The following is an 18,224-nucleotide window of genomic DNA, read 5'->3' as shown; positions in this document are numbered from 1 at the left end:
ATCATGGTTGAGTGGTGTTACTTATATTTCATGGTCTGACTATGGAGTTTCTTAGGTTTTAGTCATTGTTCCATTGCTAAAAATGGCAAACTCTTCTCAGGTACTCAATTTACACTACTCAGACCCCAATTTTCAATGGGACATTTATTAGAAAAGAGAACGAATCAGATGCAAAACATTTAATTACATGAAACTTTTAATGGACAAATAACAAATACATTTTTTAAGACCAAATACATTTTTAAAAAACAGACTCCATTCTCTCTAAAAAATGTTGGCCCATAGTTCAGCTTACCACGTCTGATACAGGACTCAGTTTGTCTGAGATCTCACAGACTTACTCAGAAAAGCCAAGTCTAAAGATAGCAGGAGACATTGTACTACTTCTGCTCTTGAGTCTGACTGACTAGTGAAGCTGAGGGCAGTATTTGTTTGTGTTGAGTGGACATTAGCGTGTATGCTCACACAAACAGCCCTTTCCATTCATATTCACGATGACTAGGAGTACATGTTTTGTATATACAACATGATAGATATAAACAATAGAAAAGTTTTAAATATCCAATTCAAGTTACTGGACATAATATAGAGTTTAAATTAAAGCTTGAAAATTAAACAGTCATGAATAATTGAGAGGGTTTCTGGCATTATCACTGCTGATAGCTGCACTCATAGGAACATCTCTGACTGTTATCCTAACATGAGTTTGGTATCATGGAACAACTAACAAGAATGGTCACATCTGGAGGCTCTGAAATCAATACACCTATCACTATGTATGAGCATAGGGCAGAAACACTGGATTTGATTGCACTAAAAATAACACACAGTCATTGCTGAATGAATGACAGGAATAGAGCAAATTACATAACATTCTGTGTAATCTTGTTTGAAAAGTCGAACTTTTCCAGAAAGAGAAAATCTGCAGAATGGCAGAATATTAGATGCATTTGATTTCCTTACGTGTACAAATATCTCACTGAAGATTCAAGGGAGGTAGATGAGGAAGGTAATGATGACTTTGGCAATGATGAAGCCATTTATTGGTACACTTATAAAATACTATCCTTACCCTTAGAAGACAATTACAATGGTTTCTCATTGTTTCTCGTGTCAAAATAGTACACATTTCACTTAAACCTGTTGTCCCAGTGACAACTATACGAGTGCCTCAAAACAACATCCTGAAAGCAAACCACAATGTTTGTCACCTCAGAACTGTTGCTTTGTGTTGTTGTGCTACTGGTTCTGTTTCTTCACCACATGGAGCATAATGCCATCTTGTGGGGGAAGTGAAATTATACACTGAATAAAAATATATGGAACATTTCTGGGATATTTTATTTCAGCTCGTGAAACATAGGACCCACACTTGACATGTTGCGTTTATATTTTTGTTCAGTATATATTATTTTCCATGTCCAGCCGAGACCCTGTCATTTGGATGTGGTGAAATAATGGGCACGCCGGGGAGAATTTGATGTTTGGGAGAGCTTTGGTTGGCATTTTGGTATTCTTGTTTATTGTTGTCTGTTGCTAGTGTCCGCCTCCACTCCGAGACTCTCCGGACACCCAATCAATAATGATGAATGACGTACTCATCACCATGAAGATGAAGCCTAAGACGGCAAAACAGGAAGCCTGCAGGGAGAGAGGTGGATGACAGTGCATTTTCTGACATTAATTCATATAGTAAGGGTGACTGTGATTACTAAAGACTATTTACTGATACATCGCTAAAGAAGATGAGACAAAGGATTGAGGTTTTACCATAATCTTTGGTTTGGATTTTAGAGGTTCCGTTTCTTCAGGAACAATCCTGATGTAGAAGATTCCCGGGAGGATGAAGATCAGGCTGGGTGCAGAAGTCGCCCCTGGGTTGGGAAGGGGGAATAGATGGAGAGAGGGAGTGGGAAAGGGAAGGGTGAAGAGGTGGAGGGAAGTTGAATGTGAAAATGTTCTATAGGAATTAGACTATTAGAGGTCATAGTTTCTAATTTGGATAACAATAGTCTGTGAATCTAAACTAGGTTTGCATTGAAACTAGAATAATTTTACAGGTCTCTGTCTCTGCACACTTACCGATGATACCGAAAATGTCTCGGATGGTGGGCACGAAGATGACCAGTAGATTGACGATGATAAGGAGACACACAGCGATGGTGATGTGGCGAGCCCAGTGGAAGGGCTTCTCAGGGAACAGCAGCTGCAGCAGGGCCCTGCGGATCTAAAGAGAGGTGTGGAGGGACAGACAGATGTCACCAGACCTGCGTCATACACCCTGGCTACGTCCTAATTGACACCCTATCCCCTACGTAGTGCACTACTTTTAACCAGAGTCCTGTGGGCCCTGATCAAAATTAGTGCACTATATAGGGAATAGGGTGTCATTTGGAACAAAAACCATTTCTCAGGTCAAGAGCTTCATTATCCTCCTACTGACACTGCAGTGACTTCAGAGTAAGGATGCATTATTGTAACATTACTGGACCCTTCAAGCCAATATAAGACTGCATAAACACAAGCCAGCACACTCTGTTCTGGTAGCTGTTGCCCACCTCTACCTGCTTGTAATTTGAGTCTCACCGGAAAGAGAACCACAGGGACAGTAAGAGTAACAGCCACCAGCACAGCCATACGCACACACAGGATCAGTGTGTCCAAGGGGTCCACTTTAATGTATGTATGAAGGAGCTCGGACTCTACTCCACCTAAAACACAGAGAAACAGAGAATGGTGGTTATACTTCAAGACACACATGTATGCTTTAAAACGGTCATAACCATACGTTCATACACCAGTTCTCCAATTCAAGACTTCTCAATATGGTAACAACATAGTAACAACATGAGTGAACAGTCTGAAAATAATTACTACTTCATTATTCTCATTGCTACAGGAGCAGTGTCTTACCAAAGAAGGTAAGGTAACCGAAGATAGCGGTTAGACCGTACATGACGAACATGGCCAGAATGGAGATGTTGGCAACTGTTTGCATGCGTTTCTTGGTGGCACTAAGGTCACAGTGGACAGACATAGATTAGTACCTGAATATGACAGTAGAGTCTACTGTAGTATGTGTGTGAATCGTAGCAATATGTGTTGCATCTCTAATCTCAGTTGTGTCAGATCATGACTTACTCTTGTAGCTCTGTGTAGATGGGAAGCACCTCGGGATGGCAGACAAAAGCAAAAGCCAGGATAGGGATGGTATATGCTGTCTGAAGGAAATAAAACCATGAATTAAAAATGGTTCAAATTTATAAACATAACTAGATGCTCATTTGAGTGTAGTAAACACATACACTACCAGTCAAAAGTTAGGACACCTACTTATTCAAGGGTTTTTTCTTTATTTGTACTATTTTATACATTTTAGAATAATAGTGAAGACATTAAATAACACATATGTAATCATGTAGTGACCTAAAAAAGTGTTAAACAAATCAATTATTCAAAGTACACTGTCATAACTATCCTGTGAAGATCTGTATATACAGTTGATGTCGGAAGTTTACATATACCTTAGCCAAATACATTTACACTTTTTCACAATACCTGACATTTTATCCTAAAAATTCACTGTCTTAGGTCAGTTAGGATCACCACTTTATTTTAAGAATGTGAAATATGAGAATAATAGTAGAGAGAATGATTTATTTCAGCTTTTATTTCTTTCATCACATTCCCAGTGGGTCAGAAGTTTACATACACTCAATTAATATTTGGTAGAATTGCCTTTACATTTTTTAACCTGGGTCAAATGTTTCAGGTAGCCTTTCACAAGCTTCCCACAATAAGTTATTTTGGCCCATTCCTCCTGACAAAGAAGGAGTAACCGAGTCAGGTTTGTAGGCCTCCTTACTAGCACACACTTTTCAGTTCTGCCCACACATTTTCTATAGGATTGAGATCAGGGATTTGTGATGGCCACTCCAATAGCTTGACTTTGTTGTCCTTAAGCGATTTTGCCACAACTTTGGAAGTATGCTTGTGGTCATTGTCCATTTGGAAGACCCATTTGCGACCAAGCTTTAACTTCCTGACTGATGTCTTGAGATGTTGCTTCAATATAGCCACATAATTTTCCATCCTCATGATGCCATCTATTTTGTGAAGTGCACCAGTCCCTCCTGCAGCAAAGCACCCCCACAACATGATGCTGCCACCCCGGTTGGGATGGTGTTCTCCGGCTTGCAAGCATCCCCCTTTTTCCTCCAAACATAACGATGGTCATTCTGGCCAAACAGTTCTATTTTTGTTTCATCAGACCAGAGGACATTTCTCCTAAAAGTATGATCTTTGTTCCCATGAGCAGTTGCAAACCGTAGTCTGGCTTTTTTATGGCGGTTTTGGAGCAGTGACTTCTTCCATGCTGAGCGGCATTTCAGGTTATGTCGAAATAGGACTCGTTTTACTGTGGATAGAGATACTTTTGTGCCTATTTTCTGCAGCATCTCACAAGGTCCTTTCTGTTGTTCTGGGATTGATTTGCACTTTTTGCACCAAAGTACGTTCATCTCTAGGAGACAGAACACGTCTCATTCCCTGAGCAGTATGACAGCTGCGTGGTCCCATGGTGTTTATACTTGCATACTATAGTTTTTACAGATAAACGTGGTACCTTCGGCGTTTGGAAATTGCTCCCAAGGAAGAACCAGACTTGTGGAGGTCTACAAATGTTTTTCTGAGGTCTTGGCTGATTTCTTTTGATTTTCCCATAATGTCAAGCAAAGAGGCACTGAGTTTGGAGGTAAGCCTTGATCTACATCCACAGGTACACCTCCAATTGATTCAAATGATGTTAATCAGATGCCTCTAAAGCCATGATGTCATTTTCTGGAATTTTCCAAGCTGTTTAGGGAGAGTCAACTTAGTGTATGTAAACTTCTGACCCACTGGAATTGTGATACAGTGAATTATAAGTGAAATCATTTGTCTGTCAACAATTGTTGTTAAAATGTACTTGTGTCATGCACAAAGTAGATGTCCTAACCGACTTGCCAAAACTATAGTTTGTGGTGTGGTTGAAAAACTAGTTTTAATGACTCCGACCTAAGTGTATGTAAACTTCCAACTTCAACTGTATATAGCTGTTTTTAGCTGATTCATGATTTATGATGGTAGGATTTGTGCAGATATCCAAGGGTTTGTGACGTTCAAGAATGAGACTGATGAGGAAATAATACATTAATAGACGACTGTAAATGATAAGATAATAAAATATCTGAAGTTGTATTCGGGAAATTGCAACTCTATAAACAACATTTTCCCGTGGTTCCTCTGTCCAGTGTCTGTGTTCTTTTTCCCATCTTAATCTTCTCTTTTTCTTGGCCAGTCTGAGATATGGCTCTTTCTTTGCAACTCTGCCTAGATGGCCAGCATCTCGGAGTCGCCTCTTCACTGTTGACATTGAGACTGGTGCTAAATATGGAACTGCATTTGAAAACTGAACAATTAAATGTAATTGCAAAAACTTATGACAACGAATGAGCACAAACTCTTCAACAAAATCGTCTTCTACAGGAACAAAATAGTTTTTTTACAGGAACATCTCGATTTAGTCAAAACTAAATATGAAGATGTCCACGCCAAACTACACAATCGGTGACTCAATGTCATATTCATCCTAATACCAGGTTCTAATTGACGCAACCCTAACACAATGCAACTAGTAAAATGCTCTAATCATGTGTTCCGGTAGGATAACATTGTAGAATAAATTGCCATGGTTAACTGGTCCCCTTGAGTACCAGTACCAATGCCAGCACAGTCAGTCCAGCAACAATCAGTAAGAGGATTATAGATTTCACAAGTCAAATTGCTATTGATAACAGTGATAGAGGAGTTAGTAGGGACTCAGATTGCAACATGTGGAAGGGAATCTCCAGAACACTCTTCTGATGGTTAAAACACATGCCACTCATAAATAGAACCCTCAATTCAGGAGGAAAGTTATTAGAAGTAATGAACCATGATCACACCGCGTACCACTGGTTCAGTACTTAGAGAGTAATTCCGTTGTGAGGTTAGCTATGAAATAGCTATGAAATAGACTCCTTAATACCTACCACCACTGCAATGGTGCAAGACATTGTTTTTCAGAGTAAATTAGGATCAGTCAGTGGCCACGCCCCCGTGAGCACAGACATTTCACGGCGTCATGGAACGCCCCCTTTTCTACTAAGTATAAAACCCTCTTCCGACAAAATTTATATTAAACCAGAAAACATGGAAGCTGTTGCTACATGTTGAAATGGTTGGCAACTCTACCAAAGGACAAGACCAGAGAACGTGGAGATCATTCCCACGTTGAAATGGCTAAGAAATCTACAAACTAAAGAACAATTATTCTGGCTGCATCTGTTTAAGTACTTTAGTCTGGTAAACGCAACCAGTCGAATGACCGAATGGTACTCTGGCGTATCCATTATAACAAGCTACAACTCTGAAAGACTTTGATCTCTGGTGGACAAACCAGAGACTTTCTGCCGGCAATCTATCCAGCAGACGGACCGGTGATTGCAGAGAGGGACAACAAAGGCATATGCTCATAAATATGTAAATTGCTATTTCTTTTTAGAATGAGCGGTCGTTCATGTTCAAAGTACAAGCATTTCCATGAGTGTAGTGTATGTACTGGGGTCCCCTCTGAGTTTCCCGCTCTTGAGCTGGTCCCACCCCTTTCCTTTGTCTACCAAGCCAATTTCAGTGGCACTACAAAGTAGAAAATAGTAAAAATAAAGAAAAACCCTTGAATGAGTAGGTGTGTCCAAACTTTTGACTGGTACTGTATATTGCCATAACAAATCCATAATCTTATCACAGCTAGATTGTCTGAGACACAAATCTAGAAAACTCACAATCAGAAATTGCGCTATTTAATGTTAAATACAATGTCTGCCTGTATTACATGTCTCTTCCTCTCTGACCTGCGTGTTGATGGTGAATAGCTGTGGTTCACAGAAGTCCCCATCAGAATTGACGTAGGCCGGGGTGACGAATGAGTGGTTACCATGACTCTCCATCAGGGCGTACGCTGAGTGGTTACTGTGACTGGTTATTTCCTCCAGTGGACACGGGATGTTGAATTTCTTATAGATCACCTAGTGGGAGTAACCAACTGACTGTTTAGTCAAACACTGAAGACTCCAGCCACCCAAGCCACAGACTGTTCTCTCTGCTGCTGCACAGCATGTGTTACCAATGCACCAAGTCTGGAACCAAAATGACCCTGAACAGTTTCTACCCCCAAGCTAAAAGTATTCTAAACAAGACTGCTAAATAGCTAATCAAATGGATACCCAGACTACCTGCATTGACCCTTTTTTGCACGAACTCTCTTCCTCTGGCTCTGTGCACAAACTGGACTCTACCCACACAAACTGGACTCTACCCACACACACTGGACTCTACCCACACACACGTACACACAAACTGGACTCTACCCACACACACGTACACACGCTACATACACCCACGTGCACACAAACTGGACTCTACCCACACAAATACACCCACTGGACTCTACCCACACACACTGACTCACACACACTGGACTCTACCCCCACACACACGCTACATACACATGCACAAACTGGACTCTACACGTACACACGCTACATACACCCACGCACACACACTGGACTCTACCCACACACACGTACACACGCTACATACACCCACGTGCACACAAACTGGACTCTACCCACACACACGTACACATGCTACATACACCCACGTGCACACACACTGGACTCTACCCACACACACATACACACGCTACATACACCCACGTGCACACAAACTGGACTCTACCCACACACACGTACACACGCTACATACACCCACGTGCACACACACTGGACTCTACCCACACACACGTACACACGCTACATACACCCACGTGCACACAAACTGGACTCTACCCACACACACGTACACACGCTACATACACCCACGTGCACACAAACTGGACTCTACCCACACACACGTACACACGCTACATACACCCACGACTCTACCCACACACACGTACACACGCTACATACACCCACGTGCACACAAACTGGACTCTACCCACACACACGTACACACGCTACATACACCCACGTGCACACACTGTACATGTATTCTGACGCCACACAAACAGACTCACTTTCAAACTACATCGCTACCTCAATTACCTCATACCCCTGCACTTGTTTAAAAACATTGTGTATCTTTAACTCCTCATTGTTGGAAAATGATTCGTAAGTAAGCATTTCACTGTTAGTCTACACTACGAAGCATGTGACGAATACAATTTGATTTGATTAGCCTGGTCCCAGACCTGTTTGTGCTGTATAGCTAACTTGTAGGGTTGTTGACCATTACAACCATGGGAGTTGGCAAGCGAGCAGAAACAGATATGGGGCCAGGCTATGTATTGTTTAGTTGGATGGGAGATGGGTTAGTTGGTTGATGAAGAGGACTCACCGAGATGAGGAAGAAAACCATACAGGACAGAGAAAAGCCACTGGTGTAACCAAGGTAACCTGTGAGGTGATAACGGAAGATCACGTTGTGTTGAAATAGAGACATTTCGTGTTATTCTGTGCATGTTTCATCATCACTACTAGCATACTACAAACAACAAAAATTATGAATATAGATTGTGAAGTGAAATGAGGGATGGTCTAAGACATGGAAACTTACCAAGGTGTCTCATGAGTGAGAGTGGAAAGATGATGATGACGCTTACAATGATGATCAGGTATCTCCCATCCAAATACCACTCTCTGACAGACAGACAGGAAGAACACACAAATTATACAATACAGCCAACTTTAAGAACAATCTATCAAATTCACATTTTAAATGCTCCTGTTTTAAAGCCTGCATTATGAAATAACAGCAACAACTGCCTTCTAGAGACACCTACCCAGTATTTTCCGTCAGGCCCAGAATGGCCTGCATGACCAACGGGAGCTCAGACTTCACAATGAAGAGGTAACTGGACATCGCTATGGGAAATGCAAAACAAAACTTGTTTACACTTGTATATTATGTCACTTAAGTCATTAGACCTATGACAGGAGCAATTTCAGTGGCACTTGTACTTAAGTAAGTACATACATGAGGCTTACATACAATAACATAAGCCAATCATGACCTGCCGGTGACATGCTGTACTTTACCTCCAATGTTGTGCATGGTGATGATGGAGCCCGCCAAAACTTTGCCTGGTTGTCCAAAGGCACGGTGCCCTAGCTGCTCATAGGCACGGATGCCTGAAAGAACACACACATGCATGTCAACCTTTGAAGAGCAGTGGGCTAAAGTGTTTCTTGGTAGTCTTAAACAAATAACATCAAATTGATCAGAAATACAGTGTAGACATTGTTAATGTTGTAAGTGACTATTATAGCTGGAAACGGCTGATGTTTTTTGGAATATCTACATAAGAGTACAGAGGCCCATTATCAGCAACCATCATTCCTGTGTTCCAATGGCACATTGTGTTAGCTAATCCAAGTTTATCATTTTAAAAGGCTAAATGATCATTAGAAAACCGTGATTAAAGAAGCAATACAACTGGCCTTCTTTAGACTAGTTGAGTATAAGGAGCGTCAGCATTTGTGGGTTCGATTATACCTTCAAAACGGCCAGAAACAAAGAACTTTCTTCTGAAACTCATCAGTCTATCCTTCATCTAAGAAATGAAGGATATTCCATGCGAGAAATTACCAGAAACTAAAGATTTCGTACAACGCTGTGTACTTCTCCCTTCACAGAACAGCGCAAACTGGCTCTAACCAGAATAGAAAGAGGAGTGGGAGGCCCCGGTGCACAACTGAGCAAGAGGACAAGTACATTAGAGTGTCTAGTTTGAGAAACAGACACCTCACAAGTCCTCAACTGGCAGCTTCATTAAATAGTATCCGCAAAACACCAGTCTCAACGTCAACAGTGAAGAGGCAACTCCGGGATGCTGGCCTTTTAGGCAGAGTTGCAAAGAAAAAGCCATATCTCAGACTGGACAATAAAAAGAAAAGGTTAAGATGGGAAAAACAACACAGACACTGGACAGAAGGCCAGCATCCCGGAGTCGCCTCCTCACTGTTGACGTTGAGACTGTTTTTTGCGGGTACTATTTAATGAAGCAGCCAGTTGAAGACTTGTGAGGCGTCTGTTTCTCAAATAATTGTAGGCTATACTATGAATGTTCTTTGTTTAATTTTAAAGATAGGTATCTTGGTAAAATATCAGCATCTTACCTACAACTCCTGCACTTCTCAGGAGGAGGTGGATGGAATAGGCTGACAAAATGGCGATGAATAGCAACAGGATACTGAAACCACAAACAAACGTAAATTACAACATTGATTTCTTAACATTATAAAGCTCTGCAATTAACATACATTCTCTTAATAAACATATCATTTACCTTTGGCACAGCCTCATCAATGGCTTAGTAGTCTCGCGGTACCAGACATCACGCCGCAACGGCTAATGACTCAGTAACACTGTTGACCCAATTTCTCTCGCTGTTGTACTACTAGCTATGAATGACCATCACAAGTGTGAATAATTTGTGACGCAGATCACCCGCCTGCTAGTCCATCCCTCCCAATTCCCAATGGACACACGACTGATCCAGGAAGACCTGCCTTTGATCTGATCACTACAAGCTATTTATAACCACAAATCTGATTTAGGAGAGCAGCGTGTGTAAGAGCACTACACAGACTGAGCGAGCAAATAGGCCATACAGGAAGCGACTGAGAACACACATAACACCGATCAGGCCAAACCATATCCTTCGATCCCCCATTGTGTGTACAGATGTAAGATCTTAATATGATCACCCTGTTGCAGGAGAACTGCAGGAAATGTAAAACTTGTAGGGCTCTATTTTCAGCTGGCGCAAGTGCCAAACGCATGTTAGTTTGCAATTTCAGCATGTAAAAACTTGCATTTTCCACCAGATTCAGCAATTTACCTGTCTAACATCAGCTCGCTTGCTCTGAGGTGTGGCCTTGAACACAAGCACAAAAATGACAATTTTCTGCAGCACATATCGGGAGCCGTGACACACAGGACCCTTATGCTCATGGAACAAGAGAGATGTGATCTTTGTGCTGGTAACCATCGTATTAATAAACATAAAAAAACAAATGTTTTTTCCATTTGGTTTCATTTGATAAAAACCAAGCATATAGCCACTGTTTTCTTGTCCTGCCCAATGCATTCAACAAGTAGCCAAGCCTATCAATAAAGGTTTTGGCTCGTGAGACTGCTTTGATATAAATCTTAAATCACCAAAACTTTATTAAAAGATCATGTTTGGGAGAATCAAAAGAGTGACATCCCCTTTTTATTGTATTGTATAGGCCTACAATATTTGAGCCAGCTCCCATCTTGGACGTGCATAAAAACCACTCCATGTATGCAAATCATGAAATGAGAGATGGCATTGCTTTGTTTGCTGTTTCACATGATAAAAAAAACAAGCCCTCCTTAGGCTATCCTTACCTTAGGTGTATAGGCTACATCCTGTTGACCCCAAGCTATTTAGAACTATCGTTCGTTATCGTTAGTTAAAAAAATGATATCCTGTTTTCATTTTATTTGACTTATTAGAATGATTCACTGTCTGGCCTTTATGGTGAACATCCAGCTTGCATGCAATGCAATTTAGGAGCCTTTTGCTATTTCTGCAGAAGTGTGAATGCGATCTCTAAGATGGTTCCATTATGTTTACAGAACATTATATTTGGGAGCAGTTAAACAGTGGGCAGACATTCTCTTTATATTGGATCTTTGTCCAGTTTCTTTTGCATAAAATCCTCCATTGTCTGCATTGCCTTAATTAATATAATCCGCCCACAGGGAAAACAACAGATAGTCCCACAAAAATTCTAAAGGAAGTTTGTTCTGAAGTGTGTGTCCTATATCTGAGAGGTATAAGAAAGATCAGGAAACATCGTTTTTTATTTGTTTCACATGTATTTATCCCCTTATTGTTGTCATTAAAGTCTCCATATATACTATACTTCCATTTAAAAAAAATTAACTTGTACCGGGGGACCTTCAGACAAGTCTTGTGAGGCCTGTGGGCTTCCTATGACAAATTATGAAATGTACATGTTCGTGAGAGTCTCACCTTCCACAGAGGGGTCATATTAGTGTGTAGCCTAAACTGTTAGGACGCTTCAGACAGAAGTTGGCAGATTGGCTGTACCGACTTCAGGCCCAAGATGCTTGTGGGGGTCATAGAGCAAAACGTAGAACACCATCTTGTTCGTGAGAGCCTCATCTTTCCATAGAGTTTGTAGGCCAAATAGTTTGTGGGCCAAACCGTTCAGATGCTAAAGGTGATTTTGTGTTTCATGGTCTGACCGACACTGCTCTAACTCTGTCACCTTTCACAGCAGATGTCTCATGGTCTGACCGACACTGCTCTAACTCTGTCACCTTTCACAGCAGATGTCTCATGGTCTGACCGACACTGCTCTAACTCTGTCACCTTTCACGGTCTGACCGACACTGCTCTAACTCTGTCACCTTTCACGGTCTGACCGACACTGCTCTAACTCTGTCACCTTTCACAGCAGATGTTTCACGGTCTGACCGACACTGCTCTAACTCTGTCACCTTTCACAGCAGATGTCTCATGGTCTGACCGACACTGCTCTAACTCTTCACAGCAGATGTCTCATGGTCTGACCGACACTGCTCTAACTCTTCACAGCAGATGTCTCATGGTCTGACCGACACTGCTCTAACTCTTCACAGCAGATGTCTCATGGTCTGACCGACACTGCTCTAACTCTTCACAGCAGATGTCTCATGGTCTGACCGACACTGCTCTAACTCTTCACAGCAGATGTCTCATGGTCTGACCGACACTGCTCTAACTCTTCACAGCAGATGTCTTATGGTCTGACCGACACTGCTCTAACTCTTCACAGCAGATGTCTTATGGTCTGACCGACACTGCTCTAACTCTTCACAGCAGATGTCTTATGGTCTGACCGACACTGCTCTAACTCTTCACAGCAGATGTCTCATGGTCTGACCGACACTGCTCTAACTCTTCACAGCAGATGTCTCATGGTCTGACCGACACTGCTCTAACTCTTCACAGCAGATGTCTTATGGTCTGACCGACACTGCTCTAACTCTTCACAGCAGATGTCTCATGGTCTGACCGACACTGCTCTAACTCTGTCACCTTTCACAGCAGATGTCTCATGGTCTGACCGACACTGCTCTAACGCTTCACAGCAGATGCGGAAGTGCAACATTGGTGGATGCGGTAGATTGAGACGCAGCCAATGAAAAACAGACTAATATCTCTAGTTTAAACTGACACATTTTTTATTTATTTTTAAATTAAGCTAATTAATTTCCGCGGGGTCAGCGGACATCAACTCTCGGGGGTGTTAACAATATATTTCCATATTGAAGCCATGCGGTTAGGTTTCTTACAATGTTGACTGCAAACATGTTCAACATATTTATATTTATGGATAGGCCTACGTACATTTTGTTATTTTTTTCTGTAGGCAATTTAACAAACTAGGCTATAACGGACTAACATTCGAATTGGAGTTGATGACAATGCGGGAACATAAAATAACGTAAATAGACAACGTGAAGCAACCACATATTTAGCCATGGAACACATTCTGATTGGCAGTGTGGCCAGTTCTGAAGTTTGTCATTTCCACTTTGAAATTTCAGACTTGATTTTCCCTTACAAAATAATGTATCAACGCCGACAACAATGCCCATTAATTATAATTCACATTTACTTTTGCTGCAGTGTAATTTTCCTGCTGTAGTAAACTGGCTCAAATTAAGGCACTAAACTTGCCGACCCCTCTTTCCTGTTAAGTGTGTTCGGGTATGTTGGCCACACCTGACATTAATGAGTTCTTGGTTTCTTTGAAATGGGGTCTGTTTGAGTAGATTAAAATGAACAACATTGTATGAGTTAAAAGAACATGGCATGCTAGCTAGGGAACAGAAGATCATAGATTCTAATCTCACTGATGCTGTGCCACAATAAAAATAAAATGTGTTTGCATAATTCATGCTTAAGCAAATGAATTCCCATGTGTCATATCTGTGCTTGGAGTTCAAAACAGTTAACCCGAACAAAGCTAGCAGTCTAATTACCCTCAAATGACCTTCATTTCTGTTCTCATTCCATAAATTAAACCTGTCAGGGAACCATAGTAAAACATTCTCAGAACCTCCCTGCAACCTAAAAATGTACAATCCCAGAACAGGCAAAATGTCCACTTCCATTCTCAGAATGTTTAAAAAACAGTCAGGAAACACATGGCTTCTTTCCCAGAACCAATGGTGAACCAAAAACGTAAGTTCCAAGGAACCAAATGTGCCAGCTGGGCCGAGACTAGTAGAGTTGAGCCTTTATAGTTGTAATTGACCAGGTTAAACACTCAACAGACTTCTCAATAATGTACACACAGACAGAAAGTCAAACCCACAATAGCCCTACTCTTTTCTTGTAAAAGAATCAAAATGTTTCCCTTTATGGATCTGCCGGCTAAGCACTCGGTCTAGTGTGGCCTGGATAGTCTCATCATTATAGTGTCATCACAGCATGATGATACTATAAACACAACCAGTGTCATTCTTTAACCCTATTGGGTATATAGCCTGGACCCAGACACACACAACAACAGCGTTCTGATCTGAGGTCAAAGTAGAGTTGTGATATCAAGCCTTAGGGAACCACAGTGATCTTGACAAAAACAGGAGGACTAGTGTGACTTGTGTTGTGTTGGCATGGTTACTCACAGGAAGAGGACGATACCGGTATTGGACATAGCGTATGCTAATCCCAGAATTCCACTGCCCATGATGGCATTGCTGAGATTGAAGATGGACATTCCAAATGATGTCTTACCCTCAAACTAGGGTGGGAAAAGAAAGGAAAGAATCACACACACAATCTGAAACACAATACAGTATCTCGCTTTAGTTGTAACATTTTACATAAAGTTGTTTTTATATCACAATATAATTACTCTCATACAACAGACCTCTGATGCTTACACTAATGACCTTTAAACTAAGGCTGAGCACTCACATCAGTGAACTGAGGTGCCTTTATTCCTGGCCTCGTCCCTGGCAGGAACTCATCCCGCTCTGCCATAAACTCCAGACCGTCAAACCTTGAGCGAAAAGAAACACATTTAAAAACATGACAGCTGTGGTCCCACTGTGGCACTACACATGGATATAACAAAATCACAATGGCATTGCTGTGAGTAATTATATGCAGACAGGTATAGCCTGTTGATGCACTTGTGTTCAGTGTTAGGGTATATGGTGTAGCCGGAGACTTACCCTTCTTCTAAATTGAGCTTATCTGGGCCAAGGTCTCTGCTATGTTGCCCGTTCATCTTTTGGAGCTCCATACTTCTCCCTACATCCATGGCTGTGCTGGGAATGAAGATCCTATGGGCTAAGAAAGAGCCAAGTCTCAAATGCAACCTATGGAAATTCTGCCTCAGATTGTTATTTTGTAATACTTGAAGGGGGTTCTAAAGTGAGCAGAGGAACACGACCAACATGTTATAGCAATCTGGTGCCCAACTGTATAGTCGTTGACATACACAATCATTGGTTGATACATGCAACATCTAAGCAGTGAAGGCGACCAATACCTGCAGTGCTGCTCGTGGCAACGTCACTGAGTCTACCTTTAAAGTAAAGTCAATCTCAGTGTGATGTGACAGATTCACAAGCTTTAAAATGGAACATAATTCATGATGGTTTTTATTTGAGTTAGTTTTGTAGTCAAAGATAGTATTTTCAGTATCAGTTTTGCTTTTCAAACGGGTTTGTCAATTATTTTATTTTGGTTTTCTAAATCGTTTTTTATGATTAGTTTTTGTTTCAGTGCCAGTTTTAGTTTACTATAATAACCTTGATACTTTGTTAAACAAACACCTGAAGGACAACTGTTTGACGGTCTATATTTGGCTTTTAGAATAAACAAGAAGTTGTGGGTTGCCAGACAGAAAGTCTATTGTGGAAAGCAGCGATCTAATGTGGAAAACATGGTACGGGTGTAAGAGGAATCTAACAACTGGCATCAGGATAAAGCTAATGAAATGTATAAAGTCATGACATTGGACTAAGCCTAAACCGTGGCAGCTGTTTGAATCAACTATTCAATCTCACCTGACCAGTCAGTAGTTTACTTATGACCATGGAAAGGAAAGGCCTCTGGGTTCGGAGAGAAATGCTGGACAGTGAACACAATGCTAAACATGATTGATTTTTAGCATCATCTCAAAGATCTTCTTTCACCCTCAATCATACAGGACTGTGCTCTCTGTGTGACATTTAACATGAGATAACTGTACTTGTAGTGTAGGTTGTATTGAGGATCACTCTTAGACTGAGGAACCAGACCCAACTATCCTAACAATTGTTTGACGAACCAAAGAGCATCCACAATACGGAAAACCTATTGACAAGATAAATTGAAATACTGTTGAAGCATGGGGAGAAATGTAAAGCTATTTAAAACGTATGTGCCGGGAAAAGCTTTAAATAACAACTGTTGTCAAAGGACTTCATGTTATGCTAATCTGCTCTGGGCAACACAACGCAAGCATGGAGAGTAGTTCCTGTGATCACAGTTCACACTCCCTACTCTCACTGCCACGGTGTCATGGGTCGGAGCCCTAAACTCTCTCAACTCTGATGGCCTCTGACCCCTAACCTTTGGGGACTGACTGCCTCTATGGACATTGTGTCATGAAAGCATGAACCTGACTGAAACTTCCCTAATCACTGAAAAATCCCTCTTCACTAGAAACAGAGCATGTTACTGGCTGTAGTCCAACAGTAGTAATCTATCAGGAAGGCAATACTGGGCTGCTGTGAAAAGACCACTAATTAAGAGTTAGTTAGTGATAGCCCCAGGTGCCTAGCTTACTAGCTTCAAGGAAAACCATCCCCCAAGTGGTGGTCCAGACCAGAACAGCTTCCTAACCAAATGTTTCACTTCCTAGGAACCACAATGATCAACCCAAACACAACAAACAAGGCCCAGGATTGGTGCATTTATAACCAATTGTCTGTCTGCAATGTACTTACATAAGAGTTTTCTCTTTGGCTTTGGTAAATGTTTTATTGTATTACCAAAAATTGGGGCGAATCACAGTTGTCATTTGATTTTGTTATGGTTGTTGTTAATTATGAACTAACTATACAAGGCTGTCATTTGAAAAATCAACAACATTAACAGTTTACTATGGGTCATATATGCGTTTTATCCTTCTGAAAATGAGACAAACTAGACAGAACTGGTTGGCTACTAGTTAGCTACCAGTTCTGTTTTAGTGTATTTGTAATGAGCACGAAAGAGACCATGATTCCATCCTTTAATGAAGGATTGATCACCCAGGGTTTATAAAACAACCACATATGAAAAATTAAATTTCAGTCATTTAGCAGATACTCTTGTTCAGAGCGACTTACAGGAACAATTAAGGTTAACTGCCTTACTCAAGGACACATCGACAGAGTTTTTACCTAGTTGACTTGGGATTTCGAACCAGCAAACTTTTGGTTACTGGCCCAACGTTCTTATCCACAAGGCCACCCAAAGATTCTTTACAAAAAACACCTCCAAACATGCTTATAACCTATTCCTTTGAAACGCTACGCCAGTATTGCCAAATAACATTACAGCATGTGGTCTATGTGAACAGTTAATAAAACAGTGTTTGATACTACCAGTTTACTAAGCTATTAATACATTAGTAGATAAAACCATCAGTGTGCCATGAGACTCCCAGTCCACCACAGTAGCTGTGCTTCAGACTCCTAACACATGTCCTTCTGATGCAAGACCGCCTCTCTATTGACAGTTGCCCTTCCCTTGTTTTAATAGCTCACAATACTACTACAACAGTCTACTACAACTCACACAGCTACTTACTCAGATAGTGGAGAGGAACTTCTGTTCCCTTTACCCTAAAATGGATATCCCTTTATAATCCACAAATGTCTGTGTTCTTAACATCCACTGGGGACTTTTTTCTCCTCTATAAAGATCCTAGGGCTGAGGAAGGGAGACAGAGAGAGAGCTTAGGACATGCTTGAGAGGTAGCAAGGGAGAGGGAGTCTGATAACACCCCTCCCCTCTTTAACCCTATGTTAAACCTGTCTGTTCTTTCACAGGT

General features: G+C 41.2%; 1 protein-coding gene across 1 annotated transcript; it reads right to left on the bottom strand.

The window, feature by feature from the left end:
• Positions 1-178: 178 nt before the first annotated feature.
• On the bottom strand, positions 179-18,139 carry LOC124022518 (sodium-coupled neutral amino acid transporter 5-like). Its single transcript, XM_046337405.1, has 16 exons — positions 17,981-18,139; positions 15,370-15,487; positions 15,110-15,194; positions 14,818-14,933; positions 10,260-10,333; positions 9,180-9,272; positions 8,924-9,005; positions 8,698-8,780; positions 8,479-8,537; positions 6,933-7,106; positions 3,142-3,221; positions 2,914-3,014; positions 2,587-2,711; positions 2,083-2,227; positions 1,771-1,874; positions 179-1,641 (listed from the first exon to the last, which is right to left on the bottom strand). Exons 2-16 carry the CDS (start codon positions 15,456-15,458, stop codon positions 1,537-1,539), a joined length of 1,515 nt encoding a protein of 504 aa, XP_046193361.1. The 5' UTR covers positions 15,459-15,487; positions 17,981-18,139; the 3' UTR covers positions 179-1,536.
• Between the last annotated feature and the right edge of the window lie 85 nt (positions 18,140-18,224).

Source organism: Oncorhynchus gorbuscha, linkage group LG03 (genome assembly GCF_021184085.1).
Source record: "Oncorhynchus gorbuscha isolate QuinsamMale2020 ecotype Even-year linkage group LG03, OgorEven_v1.0, whole genome shotgun sequence".
Classification (NCBI taxonomy): Eukaryota; Metazoa; Chordata; class Actinopteri; order Salmoniformes; family Salmonidae; genus Oncorhynchus; species Oncorhynchus gorbuscha.
This window is presented reverse-complemented; position numbering and strand designations above follow the sequence as displayed.